At 34.3% G+C, this 15,589-nt stretch overlaps 1 protein-coding gene across 1 annotated transcript in view; it reads left to right on the forward strand.

Annotated features, from left to right (window-relative positions):
* The window catches only part of LRP1B (LDL receptor related protein 1B), a 1,749,164-nt gene that overhangs the window by 1,469,973 nt on the left and 263,602 nt on the right, over window positions 1-15,589 (forward strand). The window contains exons 57-58 of the mRNA XM_064287257.1: window positions 4,833-4,955; window positions 7,136-7,317. Coding sequence (XP_064143327.1) covers window positions 4,833-4,955; window positions 7,136-7,317 — 305 coding nt within the window. The remainder of the gene's footprint in view (window positions 1-4,832; window positions 4,956-7,135; window positions 7,318-15,589) is intronic.

Here is a 15,589-nt window from a genome sequence, read left to right on the forward strand (position 1 = left end):
ACTGTGTCAGTCCATCTCGTTGAGGATTTTCCTCTTTTTTGTTGACCTTCTGCATTACCAAGCATGATGTCCTTCACCACGGACTGATTCCTCCTGACAACAAGTCTAAAGTATGTGAGATGTAGTCTTGCCATCCTTGCTCCCAAGAACCATCCTGGCTGTACTTCTTCCGTGACAAATTTGTTCATTCTTTTGGTTGTCCATAATATATTCAATATTCTTTGCCAACACCACAATTCAAATGCATCAGTTCTTCTTCCACCTTCCTCATTCATTGTTCAGCTTTCACATGCATGTGAGGTAATTGAAAACACCATGGCTTGGGTCAGGTGCACCTTAGTCCTCAAAGTGACACCTTTGCTTTTTAACATTTTAAAGAGGTCTTTTACAGCAGATTTGCCCAATGCAATGTATTGTTTGATTTCTTGACTGCTGATTCCATGGGTGTTGATTGTGGATCCAAGTAAAATGAAATCCTTGACAACTTTAATCTTTTCTCCATTTATTGCTTATTGGCCCAGTTGTGAGGATTTTTGTTTTATGTTGAGGTTTAATCAATACCAAAGGCTGTAGCCTTTGATATTCATCAGTAACTGCTCTAAGACCTCTTCGCTTTCAGCAAGCAAGATTGTGTCATCCGCATAATGTGGGTTGTTAGTGAGTTTGATGAAGGTGATCACTAAGTAAGGAATTAGAGAGTGGAGGAATTAAAAACAAGTCTTAAACTGTTTTGCCTAGGACTGCTGGGAATATGTAACTTCTGACAGGGCACATATTTTAAGTCACAATTTCCATAGAGCATAATAGACATTTTCAAAGAGTTCTAGGAGGTAGAAACTTCATTTTTTTCCTTTCACAGATTTTTGTCTACATACGCAGAATAAATTAGAAAACAGAATTATTTCTCCACATTTTCTCTCAGCCGAAATCAATGAAAATATAACACCCTTGCCTTAATTATTCGAAAATTTTATGTGTAGCTGATTCGAAGTATGATTTACCTTTAATATCCTGAATTTTACCCTATTTGTTGTTATAGTCAGGAACAATTTCAGGAAGTTTATTGCATAAAATTACAACAACTGGTAGATATTTTTTTACACAATATATTCTAAAATACGGTTGTAGCTAGGCCAGCTAGAACTTAAACTCATATACCACATTTAGATATAACATGGATTTTAGGAATGAAAATTAATCAAGTAGCTTTCCAATATGTTATCCAACTCAATTCTAAGAGTGTCTTTTATTCCAGTAACATTGTCCAGAGAAGAAAAACACTATTCCTAAATTAATTGTCTTGAACGAAACAGTACAAATCTTCAGCTTCAGAAATGAAAGAAGCAAATAGGATTTTGAGAAATGAATGTTCAGCTCTGAAACCGCTGGGATGACTCTAGTTTTCAGACATTATTTGGACCATGCCTCTTGACTGTTTTAATGTTTCTTGCATATGATTCAGCAAAGAGTGCATTGTACTGCTTTCTGAGGGGAATAAAGGTAAAGCTATAGAAAAAATGGCGAGCTTGGCTGGATAATTATGTCAGAATTCAGAGCTTCAATTCCTCTGCATTTATGGCTTTAATTTATGACAGTGATTTGCTAAATTTGAAATTGGATTTTCATTATCTAAATCGATTATTGTAAAGAAAGGACTAGAGTAATGCTGCCATGACTGGGATTATGGGAAAGTCTTTCTTAAAGTTAGAGACAAGTTTTTCTCTCCCTTTTCCTTGTAAATTCTCTAATTTAGCCATCTGAATTGCCAACCCATCAAAGAATCCTAACCCAGTTAAATTTTTCCTCTAGAAAGAAAAACATTTGAACAGAAAGGATATTATGGTCTGCTACTGAAACAAATTTATTAAACCCTCTATAGAACTTTTCTGTAATATATGCAATTTGTATTATATAACTTTAACTGATTTTGCAGAGACAACATCCCCAGTATGTCTGGTTAAGTGTATTTAGCTAAAAGGTTCTCTTTTTTTAGCATGTGAATAGAGATTTCATGAGTCTTTTGACTCTGTGACTGAATGTTAGTTTTGGGGGGTTGTTTTAGCACTTATAGCCAGATAACTAACTCTTGATTTATGATTGATTAGTCACATCGTCTTGAATAATAAACTATCACCAAGAAATATACTTACATTTATTCATATAGGAGAAGTGAGGGATTTACACTGTGTGGTGTTTACTGCTTTGTGTCTCTTGTTAATGAACAATGGCATACAATTCTGTGAGGGTTGGTTATTTCGGGTTGACTTCATACTTAGGTTACCCTGGTGGCGTAGTGGTTAAGTGCTATGGCTGCTAGCCAAAAGGTTGGCAGTTTGAATCTACTAGGTGCTCCTTGGAAACTCTGGGGCAGTTCTACTCTGTCCTATAGGGTCACTATGAGTCAGAATCGACTCGACAGCAGTGAGTTAGTTTTTTGGTTTTATACTTGGAACTGTAGAAAAAGAAGTTTCTTACGTTAATCCAAACAAAAGCATAGGTGTTAACACCATCATCAATAGAATTGAGCCTTGCTAAGAAAAGAAAAAAAAAGTTATTATTTTCCAGAATGTTCCCTGGGTTGCTTCTATTCATAGGCTATCTTTTGTCTTAGAAATCTCCGGAAATAAATAAAATCTGAACATTAATTATTTAGCTTTAGCCTGAATCTTATAAAGACTTGTATAAGCTTAAGTCCATGTTGATATTATTATCAAATTCTGAATTTTGATAGTAGATTTTGGAACTGAGAATTTCATACCTGGCAATTACCATCTGTTATGGATTGAATTATGTCCCCCCATTATATGTGTTGTTAATCCTGGGGCTCAGTGGTTAAGAAATCAGCTGCTAACCAAAAGGTTGGCAGTTCGAATCCTTGAAAACATTATGGGCAGTTCTACTCTGTCCTACAGTGTTGCTATGAGTTAGAATCTACTTGATGGCAACGGGTTGGTTTTTGGTTTTTATGCCTGTGGTTACAATCCCATTTGAGAATGGGTTGTCTGTTTTGTTAAATGAGACAGGATTTGTGTAGGCTATATGTTAAATCAATCTCTTTTGAGATAGAAAACGATATTAAACAAACAAGCAGAGAGACACAATTATGGTGCTGGTGAAGACTATTGAGTATAGCCCAGGAGCTGCCAAAAGATCAAACAAACCTGTCCTGGAGGAAGTACAGCCAGAGTGCTCCTTAGAACCAAGAATGGTGAGACTTTGTCTCACATACTTTGGACATGTTATCAGGAAAGACAAGTCCTTGGACAAGGACATCGTGCTTGGTAAAGTAGAGGGTCAGGGAAGAACAGGAAGACCCTCAAGAAGATGGATTGACACAGTGGATGCAACAATGGGATCAAACATAGCAAGAACTGTGAGGATGGTGCAGTACAGGTCATTGTTTCATTCTGCTGTACATAGGGTCACTATGAGCCGGAACCGACTCAATCACGCCTAACAAAAAACAAGAGGTGACATCCTGAATTCAGACTTCTAGCCTCCTAAACTGTGAGAAAATAAATTTCCAATTGTTAAAGCCACCTACTTGTGGTATTTCTGTTATAGCAGCACTATATGCCTAAGACACTATCTTTAACCCCAAACAAAACAAAACAACAACAACAACAAAATTTGTCTCCCTGATGACTCTCACTTGTAAGACAAACAACTATAATAAATGACTCTGTGAAACAATTTAAGAGTTAACAGTAACTTTAGGGCGAACATTGAAGCAGCCTAGTTCTACTTAGATATAAAGACATGTTTAAAATTTCTTATGGCTTTACCAAATTCTGTAACTTCAATTAATTTTTAACCCACAAATATTTATATATTAATAAACTATTCAATCCTTAAAAAATCAGTTAAAGCACTTGAAATTTTTACTGAAGCTTTGCTAGTCTGTTGAGGTAGTAAATCTGTGAGCCTTAACAGCAGGTCTGAACTAAACTAACCCCTAAGCAATCATTTGAAATAATTCAGCAGCTAAGAAGATTCCAAGATCCTGGATGTACAGCTCTCAAATCAAATCAATCGTTTGGCATAACTGCCAAACCAAAGATTACAGCATCAAGAAACCCATTCACTGAATCTGTGTTCTGTTTTGTTAGCTGCTGAAAAATGATAACCATGAGTCTGAAGGGAGAAATTTCCTCACATTTTCACCATGTGAAATAAAAAGATGTCGATTACCCAGTTCCTCCTAGGGCAAATACTTAAGGTTTTGACTTTTAAATTCTAATATGACACTGTATTGCCTAAGGAGCCGTTTGAAACATGGAAAAAAAAAAAAAAGAAAGAAAGCTCATTTATGTTGTTGTTGGGAGAAGAGCTTTGGGAAAAGTAAAGTTTTTAAGCCCCTTTTTCTGACTTTCATCGGATGGTTATCCAGAGCTCATCGTAGATCTTCAGAGAGTTTTTTACATTACAGTTCAGTTGTATGTTCTTTTCCTCTTCTTCATAGGACAGGCTATAATGGCATCAAATTTATATTTAATATTAACCTAAATTGAGAGTCTTTCACTTGATTTCTTTAGAGGCAGTTTGTTCTCACATTACTATTTAAATCACTATTTATAAACATTCTACGTTTTTAGGGGCCTACTTGGAAAATATTTTCAAATAAATTATGTAACATCTTAAGCTTATGGTGTGGGAAAACATGTAAAAACATGATGCTTTTACAGATAATTTTTCACAAATGCTCTTTGTTGTGATCAATAATATTATTGAGATTCAAAGGGAGATATGATGATTCACGTGAACTTCTAAAACATTAAAGAGTAATTTGTCTTAACTATTATCTAATACATATTATTTATTTATTTTTTTAGGGATTAAACAATGTTATTGCTATAGACTTTGATTTCAGAGAAGAATTCATCTATTGGATTGATTCTAGCCGGCCGAATGGCAGCCGCATAAATAGAATGTGTTTAAATGGAAGTAATATTAAGGTAACTAGATATTGTGATGGGATTATTGGATATTTTATTGTTATGGTTGAATTGAATAGAAAATGTTATTTGATGATAATGATACAGCTCATAGAATGCAATAGATTGGTTTGAATTTTACATTGTACAGTGTAAATTAATACTTTGAAATATGAGGCTTTTTTATTTTTATATTTCATTATGAAACCACTACTTGTGATGAGATAAAATCAGATTGAGTAAATATTGGATTGGAACCTCAATCACAACCCTAGAAAATATGATGGATGCTTTTAGTTTTGAATGATTAATGTCTGAGATTCAACTGTGTTGATTTAACTAAAAGAAAAAGTTGAGTCAGAGAATTTGTAACTGAAAAAATTACATGGTAGATTCTAGATTAAAATTATAGCATTATTAAAATTAACCTACATTAGATGGAAATAATTGAATGCATGTGTATAAAATCATGAATGTTCTGATTAGGTAGAATTACAACTAAATACATATTAGAATTCCATATGTGGACAACATGCACATTTTCTATGTTTTCCTGAACTTTAAAATAAAATTATTTACACTGTATATGCTAAAGTGTATTCTAGAGAAGTTGTAAATGCAAGTAGATGAATGCCACGAATTACTGGTAGCGTAGCGGTTAAGTGCTTCAGCTGCTAACCAAAAGATCGGCAGCTCGAATCCAGCAGGCGCTCCTTGGGAACTCTGTGGGGCATTTCTACTCTGTCCTATACGGTAGCTATGAGTCGGAATCGACTCGATGGCAGTGGTTTTTGTTTTGGTTTTGGTATTTTTTGTAGACATATAAAACATCCAACTACAATTTTTGGTAGAAGCAATCGATTTTGAAAATATGAATGAAATCTTGAAGTCTGTATATACAATTCCATAACAACCAGTAGGTTGGGTCTAGGTGATTCAAGATAACTGTATTTAATAATGTTTTCTATGCTGAAATATTAATATATTGTATAGAACAAGAAAACAGATGATTTATCAAATTTACTATATTCTTTGACAATTTCTATAAAAATTCCTGAAGTTACATTATTTAAATTTTCTCATATATTTTATTACATGATACTTAAAATTTCGGTTGTCTTTATATTTTCTGAAATATTTTAATATCTTTAAGACATTAAATAAAGTCTATACGACCCTGCCACTCTATCCCATTACTACTTTAAATCATGTTATAACATAAGGTCACAAAATACATCATTAGTCCATTGGGATTAATAATTCACTGATTTTCATTTAAGTAGTAAGCCATGCCAAATTCTCCAAATTTGAAATTTGGGGGAAATAAGAAGAAAAATTATCTTGCAATTAGGTACAGTAGATTGATATCATCGATTGCTGCAAATGTTTATGTTGCTATTTTTCTGTGTGTCTAGTATTGATATATGTTTGTATTATTATTGATTAGGGAAGGAAATAACTATAGAATGATTTCAGTGTTTTCTTGTCTCTAACTATATCATTATTACTTGTATCCTGCTCAAAGTTTCAATCGCTTGTTTCATGTAGCCCTGAAAACACTGAGAACTCAGAAATAGCCAGTCACATAATTCAAGGATCCTCTGTCATTTTGTATGTATCCTGTTTGTATACAAAAAGCCTATAACCTTATTATATTTGATACTGACATAGATTAGAAATGAGCATAGAAGTCATATATTTTTACTTCTCATTGGTTAGGCTCAAAATATTGAGTACATGTTCTTAAGTTTTCTTTTTTTAGTTGGTAATTTAAATAGGCAAGGGTAGTTGTGAGAGTGTGAATTCTACTGGTATCTCCTCTAAACCTACTAAATATAAATACTACCAATAATTCTGTGTGTGTGTGTGTATTTACATGGTAGTTTTTTTTTGTCCCTAATTATAAGAGGCTACACTGTAATGAAAATGTGATCAACAACTGTGAAGCTGACCCAACAGCTTTTTATTCTGATTATTCTTTCTTAAAGCCAGTATGTAATTTCTAGAGACCTGGTTATATATTTGGCAATTTCTCAAGAACAAGTAAGTAATCCTACTGGAGTAAATTGTTCTATTCTTACATACATTCCTTTACTAATTTTTAAATATAATTCTTTATCTCTTTAAAAATCAAGAAGTAATTGCTCAGTTCTTAGACTAGGCATTTACACTGTTAACTTGTTTCATCTTTATTTTGTTAGGTAGTGCATAATACAGCTGTCCCCAATGCACTTGCCGTTGATTGGATTGGAAAAAACCTCTACTGGTCTGACACAGAAAAAAGAATAATTGAAGTATCCAAACTCAGTGGCTTGTACCCTACTATACTCGTTAGCAAAAGGCTGAAGTTTCCAAGGGACCTGTCTTTAGATCCTCGAGCTGGGTTGGTAACAAATATTAAAAATTTTAAGTTGAAGATTAAGACTGTGGATTACATTCTGTGTGGTAAATCTAGTTCTACAGACTCATGATGTGGAAATTCAATGTAAAATATAAATGTGTAGAAATTCTCACTGAGAATTAAAAAAAAAAAAAAAAAAAGTTAATGTGACTGCCGTGGTGAAATATATTGAAATGACTAGATTTTACAGTAACTATTTTTAAGTTTTTTGACAGAACTCTTTTTTTAAACCAATTGATAAATGTATTTTGGAAATGAATAAAACATACAGATTTCACTGAGTTTAATGCCTTTCAATCTTGGAAGAAAGGCAGACCAGGAAGAAGCTCTCAGATCGCGTTTTGCAGTGTTGGTAGTAGTCACAGATGTGATGATGTAGTATCTGAACCTCTTTGTAGAAAGAGACATATACTGAATCCATGGATAAAAATTAACAAAGTGTCGCAAAGTGAGAATATCGAGAAATGTTCGTTTTAGATTTCAGTATTTAAAATTAATTGTGAGAATGGACACTAAGTCATGGTAGTGATCAAGGACAACAGCCTGGATATTTCAAATGAGGGACAAACACACGTGAAGATGTCAAAACTGTGGGGTGTATGGCTGCTAAATGTTTATCCCAGTGCCCTATGGTAATTAACATTCACTATCAATTCTGTTGTTTTGTTAATACGTTGTATCTCTGTTTATTGACCTTTCATGTTTATAATTGATAAAATGATCATGTCATACTATGTTTTATAGCTTAATTTTAAACATTAATTTGGGTAAAAGCAATACCTAATGGGGGAAGATCTGTACTGTAAATAAATTTCTGCTCCCAAGGTAATGTGCACATTTTAACTTTTCACTATATCATTGTGTAATCATTTTGCTACCTTTTTGAATATTTTATTTATCGTAGCAACAGAAGAGTCAAAAGAATGTCAATTCTATATTACCCGAAACTGGGTAGTAACAAGAGAGTCTGTTTCTATGGATGATACAAGAAATAACAGCCAGATGCACTAAACTTGGCTATAAATTGTATTCATTCATAAATATGTGAATATTTTAGTTCCTTTAATATTTTATGAAGTATTTTCGAGTGGCCAAGCCATTGCTCTTTTTCTCAAAATCAATATAGCAGGCTAAACTTCTTACTCTATGGTCTTCAAGATGCTTCACTTGGCTAAATGAAAGAAGCATTACTCATTGATAACAACAGTCTGATGGAATTTCCTACTTGTAAAGCAAAAACTGTACACTAGCCCAGAGAATATAGCTGGATCTACCTTTGGGTATTGTTTCTCCCAGGTTACATTTATTACCCCATAAACTGAAAGCAGCCTGAAGTTATAATCAATATAAAGCCATCTATTAAAAGTGTCGATTAAAACAGCAAAGGGCTAAATTATTGTAGATGTCCTGAAAGCATTACTTGCTATCAATTGAATAATATTTGGATTATTATATGGATATGCCATATTATAACAACTAAAAGAGGTAAAAATTCAACCTTATTATGAAATAATTAAAGCCACCTCTACTAATAGAGGAGCCCTGGTGGTGCAATGGTTAAGAGCCGGGACAAGCTATGGCTGCTAACCAGAAGATCAGTAGTTCAAATCCGCAGCTCCATGAAAGCCTATGGGACAGTTCTACTCTGTCCCATAGGAGTCACTTGGAGTTGGAATCCACTAGGTGGCCACAGGTTTTGTTTTTTTTTTTTTTTTAATCCTAATAGATGGAGGCCTGGTGGCTCAGTGGTTAAAAACTCGGCTGCTAACCAAAAGGTCAGCAGTTCGAATCCACCAGCCGCTCCTTGGAAGCCCTATGGGGCAGTTCTACTCTGCTGTATAGGCTTTCTATGAGTCAGAAAAACTCAAAAGTAGTGGGTTTTGGGGTTTTAGTCTAATATATAAAATGCAATACCTTTTGTTTGTGCTGTTTTGCTAGTATTCCAGGGTGAGACAATAGGGGAACCTGAATTTAGCTTTTGTGTAATGAGCTTCAGGCTGAAAATGCTGTAACTATATAAAACGTTGAGCAAAGTGGCTTCAAAACAGCAGCTTAAATTGTTAAGTTATTTAATAAAATTCCTATTGAGTTTTTATACCTCAGATTATCACTGTGATCTTGCATATGCTTTGAATATGCCAATACTGTAACCCCCTGTTTCCTTGAGAAGTATGATCTCTGTCCTGAGATAGTATGAGAAACAGGGCAGAGACCATTTTAAAGGGAGGATGAGGACCATTGGACAATCTAAACTTTTGTGAGGTAGTGTTTTATTTTTTCCCTGTATTTTAATAACCTATCAATTGCTGTCCAATTTGGATATGGTGGTTAGAAGAATGGTAAGAAAGGTACAGGTAGCCAAATACTTTATTTTCGTAGTTGTCACATTAAAATCCTAATTTTTCTTGCTATTCTAATCATCCTGTAATCTAGTCTAGTTTGAGAACAGGTGTTCTAATTAATCATGAATTCTGAATAATTGTTTTAAAAAAATATGTTAACTGAAGACTAGCATGAAAGAGGAGCCCTGGTGGTGCAGTGGCCAAGAGCTATGGCTGCTAACCAAGAGGTCTGCAGTTCAAAAACTCCAGCCACTCCTTGGAAACCCTATGGGGCAGTTCTACTCTGTCCTATAGGGCTGCTATGAGTCAGAATCGACTAGACACCAAAGGGTTAATGAAAGATTTAAAATGAATATGTGATATGACAAGTTAATGGGCAAAAAAAATCTCATCTACTTATTTATCTACTCTATTCAGTGTATATTTTCATCAGCATTTAGCATTTATCTGGAACTGTTCTAATTGGAAATATAAAATAAAGGGCACAGTCTCTCTAAGTATTTAACAGTCTAGTGAGTATAGCGGTGTGTGAATAATTAGAATGCAATGCAATGACTCATAAGATAGAGAAAAATAGAAAAAGTGTGTGTCTCACCTGAGATCATAAAGCTTCCTGGGCAAGAACGGTGGAGTAAGAATCAGCCAGATGATATAGTGCACTTCAGGGCTGGCAATATTTCAGGCAGTAAGAGAAGACTTCTTGGGAAAGAACAGACACATCAGAGCATGGCACATTCAAAGAATTTCAAGAAACGCATATGATTATAACCAAGTAAGGATAATATAATAAAGAGATTTTGACACTAAATCTCTGTACAGAGTAAAATATATCTGGGAGAAAAAAAAAAACAAAAAAAACTACAAGACCATGGCCTGGGCAAGCAGGTAAGTAGAAGACTGATTTCTTCAGCATATGGAGGACACAGGTAAAGAGGCAGTTTTAAGAAAGGGAATGATAAGTTTGTGGACCTATTGAGGTTAGGAATTCCCATATACTAATAACGATTAATTGTGAATATCACTACAATTTCTATAGTATTTTATCAGTTATAAACATATCTTTCAGTTTTATCACTTTAGATGCTTATAGCATTTACCCAAAGTCTCTGAGTGAGCATAATAGTATTTTTATTATGTTCCCCATAATTCAGTCTCAAAATGACTTTAATTAGGTAAGAAATTAATCTGGGAATTTAACCCAGTTTTCAGGCTTTGATGCCATATTTTTCCTATTACAACACGTTAGAGTTTTCAGCAATGATATGATCTTGGACCATGCACCATACAAACGAGAAATAAGAAAACAAACAAAAAGAAGTGTACCTTTTATTTCCATTTTAATAATTAATTACAAAAAAAATTCTGAGTTGTTTGAAACTAAATGAAGAAATCTGCACGTGCTGGGTTGACTAATATACCTACAAAAATCGTGTCCACCTGGAACCTATGAATGTGAGGTTACTTGGAAGTAGGGTCTTTGCAGATGAAATCAAGATAAAATGAAGTCATATTGCATTAGGGTGGGCCCTAATCCTATGATTAGTGTCCTTATAAAGCCAAAAAAAAAGCCATCACAGTTGAGTTGATTCCAACTCATAGAGGCCCTACGGGATAGAGTAGAACTGTCCCATAGAGTTTCCAAGGAGCTCCTGGTGGGTTCAAACTGCTGATCTTTTGATTAGCAGCCATAACTCTAAACCACAGTGCCACCAGGGTATCTAGTGCCCTTATAAGAAGAGGGAAATTTGGACACAGACATACTCAGGGCGAAGATGCTCATATGAAGATGAAGAAATTGAAATTATTCTGCCATAAACCAAGGAACACCAAAGATTGCTGCCAACCCCTAGAAGCAAGAAGAAGCAATGATGGAGTCTTCTCTAGAACCTTCAGAGGACAGCATGGCTCTGCCTACACACTGACTTTAGACTTCTAGCGTCTGGAGCTGCGAGAGAATAAATTCTGTTTGTTTTAAGCCACCCAGTTGTTATAGCAGGCCTAGAAAGTGAAAGCATTGTATGAGTCATTACAAATATGCTTTATTTCTCAATCCGTACCTTCGTTTATTTTCCTTTTCTAATAATCTACAAACAAATCCACAAGAAAAGAAAATCATTAAGTGCTATTTTGAATTTGAAACATATGTTAAAGAAAATATGTGTAGAACACTTTATGTAGTCAGTATTTGTATCCATTATTGATTATATGAATCATGATTATGCAAATAAATTTCAAAAGACCACATCTTTTGCTTCTGTATTTTGGATTACTCTACACTCTCTTCCTAGAATGTCTTTCTACTTCTCCAGCTGGAAAAACCCTCCATTTTTTCCAAAGCCAGCAGAAATATTACACACTCAGTGAAACATTTTCCAATTATGTCTAAGTAGTCAGCACATATAGAACACACTTAAGAGTTATTTATGTAACTGTCTAACTCTTCATCTAGAAAGTGAGTTCTTTTAGCATAAAGATCAGAGCTTAATCATTATTTGTGCCTAGCAAGGAGACTCTTAATATCACTGTTGAATGAAAATAACAAATAGGTAACTGGATATGCATAGAGCACAAGGCATAGCCACAGGGACATTGTATGTGTTCCTATGCACAAACCAATACATTGGTCTGTAAATAACCTGCATGTTTCAAGGGTCAGAAGGGAACTTATGTTGTGAGGGAATGAAAGGCATACCAGGAGTGATAACTCAGTTTCTGATCTCTATAGGGAAACACAGAAATACCTCACTGAACAGTCACGTCAAAATTTAAAAAAAAAAAACTTTTCATTTTCCTTTCCAATTTTTAAACCTATCCAAACAGCTGATTTCTGTATTCCCATATTTAAGCAAAAGCTCACAGGACATGATTATAGAGTAATTTTATAATTCCAAATCAGGCTATTGAGTAATTTTATCATTCAAAATCAGAATTTTTGTAGGTGGAGGAACTTCTCATCATTTATTCCTTAAACTCAATAAAAAAAATAGTGAGAACAATGAAAACATCTAATTTAATTTATTTTAGAGAAATACAGTGTCTTATATTTGCTTCAAAAGACATCCTCAGAATTACAGAAGCCTGTCGTTATGGTTACAAGCAGACATTCTTTTGTATGTTTACGCTTGCTTATAACTTAGGAAAAAACAAACAATCAAAAACATTGCTGTCAAGTCGATTCTGACTCATAGCTACCTTATAGGACAGAGTAGAACTGCCCCATAGGGTTTCCAAGAAGTGGCTGGTGGATTCAAACCACTGACATTTTGGTTAGCAGCCAAGATATTAATCACTGTGCCATCAGGGACCCATAACTTATACGGTGTATATTATTTGGGGTTGAGATTTTTCATATGTGATCTTGGGTAGCCATTGCATATTATCTGGCAGGAATTTAGTGGCTTCACTAAATTTTTCATTTTCCAATTTTAATTATTTATAGCAAATTTTGTACATAGGTGATTTTTAAGGGGTTGTGTTCCAGTATGGAGCCCTAGTGGTGCAGTGGTTAAGCACTGGCCTGCTAACCAAAAAGTCAATGGTTCAAACCCACCAGCTGCTCCATGGGAGAAAGGTGGGGAAGTCTGCTTTTGTAAAGATTACAGCCTTGGAAACCTTATGGGGCGGTTCTACTCTGTCCTGTAGGGTCGCTATGAGTCAGAATTGACTAGACCACACACAGCAACAAAAACATTTCAGAAGTTAAAATTTCCATTATGTCTAGTGTTGGATTAATGAGACACATGAAAAAATGTATAAGTAGTAGTGGTATTTAAGTATGGAAAATAAAATTATATTTAACCATCCAAAATTAGCTATGCATTCAGAGTCACAATAAATCTTTTTTATGAAGGCTCATACTTACCTCAGTACATTTAAATTATACATTTCCTTAAATCAGTACAATATTTTCATAATATTCTTTTTGCTGCAAAAAAATAGAAAAATAATGTAATAACATACATAAAATCCAGGTAAATCATGTAATAATACATGTAAAATCTGTACACAATAGGTATTACTCAACCTATGTACATATTCCATACTAAAAAATTCCATACTAGTTCAGATAAAATAATAACTAGCATTTACTGAACATTTGTTATGAGCTTGTAAAAGTTTTGAGTTTATTACACACTTTATCTCGTCTAATCCTTACAGTGAACCTATAAGGGAAACTATTATCATTCCTTTTCAACGTATGAGTCAATCCAGGCTCACTGAGGCTACGTAAATTGCCCAGGTTCACATAGCTAGTAATGGATGACCCTGGAATGTAAATTCAAGTAATCTGTTTCTTACACAAGTAGATAAAAACTTGTGTTTTATTGCCTTTGAGTAATCAATAAAACCTGTGTTTTACATGAAGACATTTGACTGTGAATCACAGGAAATTATGGATAACATTACAAAGGCTGAGAATTTCAGAACACTTTATTGTACTCATGCAGAACTTGTACATGAAACAAGGGGCAGTCATTCAAACACAAGGAATTCTGCATGTGGTTCAGAGTGGGAAAAATTGTGTGGTAGGGTTGTATCCACATTACTTACACAATCTGTGCGCTTAACAAATAACCGTAGAAACTGGAATACATGAAGAAGAATATGGCATCAGGATTGGAGACTCATTGAGATACAATCTTGCTTTCCAACAAGGAAAATGACTTGAAGGACTTACTGATGAAGATCAAAGACTACAATCTTCAGTATGGATTATAGTTGAATACGAAAAAAAACAGAAATCATTACAATTAGACTCATAAACAGCATCATGATAAATGAAGAAGAAATTGAAGTTATCAATGGTCTTATTCTACTTGGATGAACAATCAATGTCTATGGAGCCACAGTCAAGAAATCAAACAATGTATTACACTGGGCAAACCTGCTGCAAAACATCTCTTTAAAGTTTAAAAAGCAAAGATGTCTCACTTTGATAAGTGTGGTGCATCTAGTCCAAGCCATGGTCTTTTTAACTGTCTCATATGCATGAGAAAGCTGAACAATGAAAAAGAAGATAGAAGAATTGATGCATTCAAATTGGGATGCTGGCAAAGAGTATTGAGTATACCATGGACTTCCAGAAAAATGAACCAAGCAACCTTAGAAGAAATAAAACCAGAATGCTCCTTAGAAGCAAGGTTGCTGAGACTTGGACTCGCTTACTTTGGACACATCATCAGGAAAGATCAATTTCTATAAAAGGACATCAGGTTTAGTAGAGGGTCAGTGAAAATGAGTGAAGGCCTTAATGAGATGGATTAACACAATAGACACAACAATGTATACAAACATACCAATGATCATGAAGATGGCACAGGACTGGGGAACATTTTGCTCTGTTACTTAAAAAGTAGTTATGTATAAGGTTGTCGTGAGTCAGAATTGACTCAACAGCACTAACAATACAACCTGTTTCTGAGGCTTGTTTGCTTAAGACTCCAAATAGTGTAACTTAGGAAAAAAGGCTAGCATACAAATCTAGAGACCCACATTTTTGTTTCAACTGGGCCATTAACTATCATAATGGATTTGGGCAAAAGGCATAGCTTTTTTAATTTTTTTGGTCTCAGTTTATCAGTAAAATGAAAGCCTCAGGATACATGATCCTCAAGAAATCTTAAAAAATTAAAAATTTCAGTTTAGTTATATTTTCTTCTAAAATTTGAAAGAGATAAAAGGTCACTGTTCAAAAAATCATATATGTTAACCTCTCTACTCCCAGTAATTAGCGATATCTGTCATATAACAGGGCATCAGAGAATCAGTGTATTAAAATATATTTCTCTTCCTACTTCAGGATAGCTTCAGGGCTTATCAGAAATGTTCTACCACTGATTTATTGAGTCAGGTTCTGTAATTATGAGGCCTGAAAACCTATATCATTACTACTTTGTGTTGTTCTATCTGTG

The sequence above is a fragment of the Loxodonta africana genome, chromosome 6 (genome assembly GCF_030014295.1).
Source record: "Loxodonta africana isolate mLoxAfr1 chromosome 6, mLoxAfr1.hap2, whole genome shotgun sequence".
NCBI lineage: Eukaryota > Metazoa > Chordata > Mammalia > Proboscidea > Elephantidae > Loxodonta > Loxodonta africana.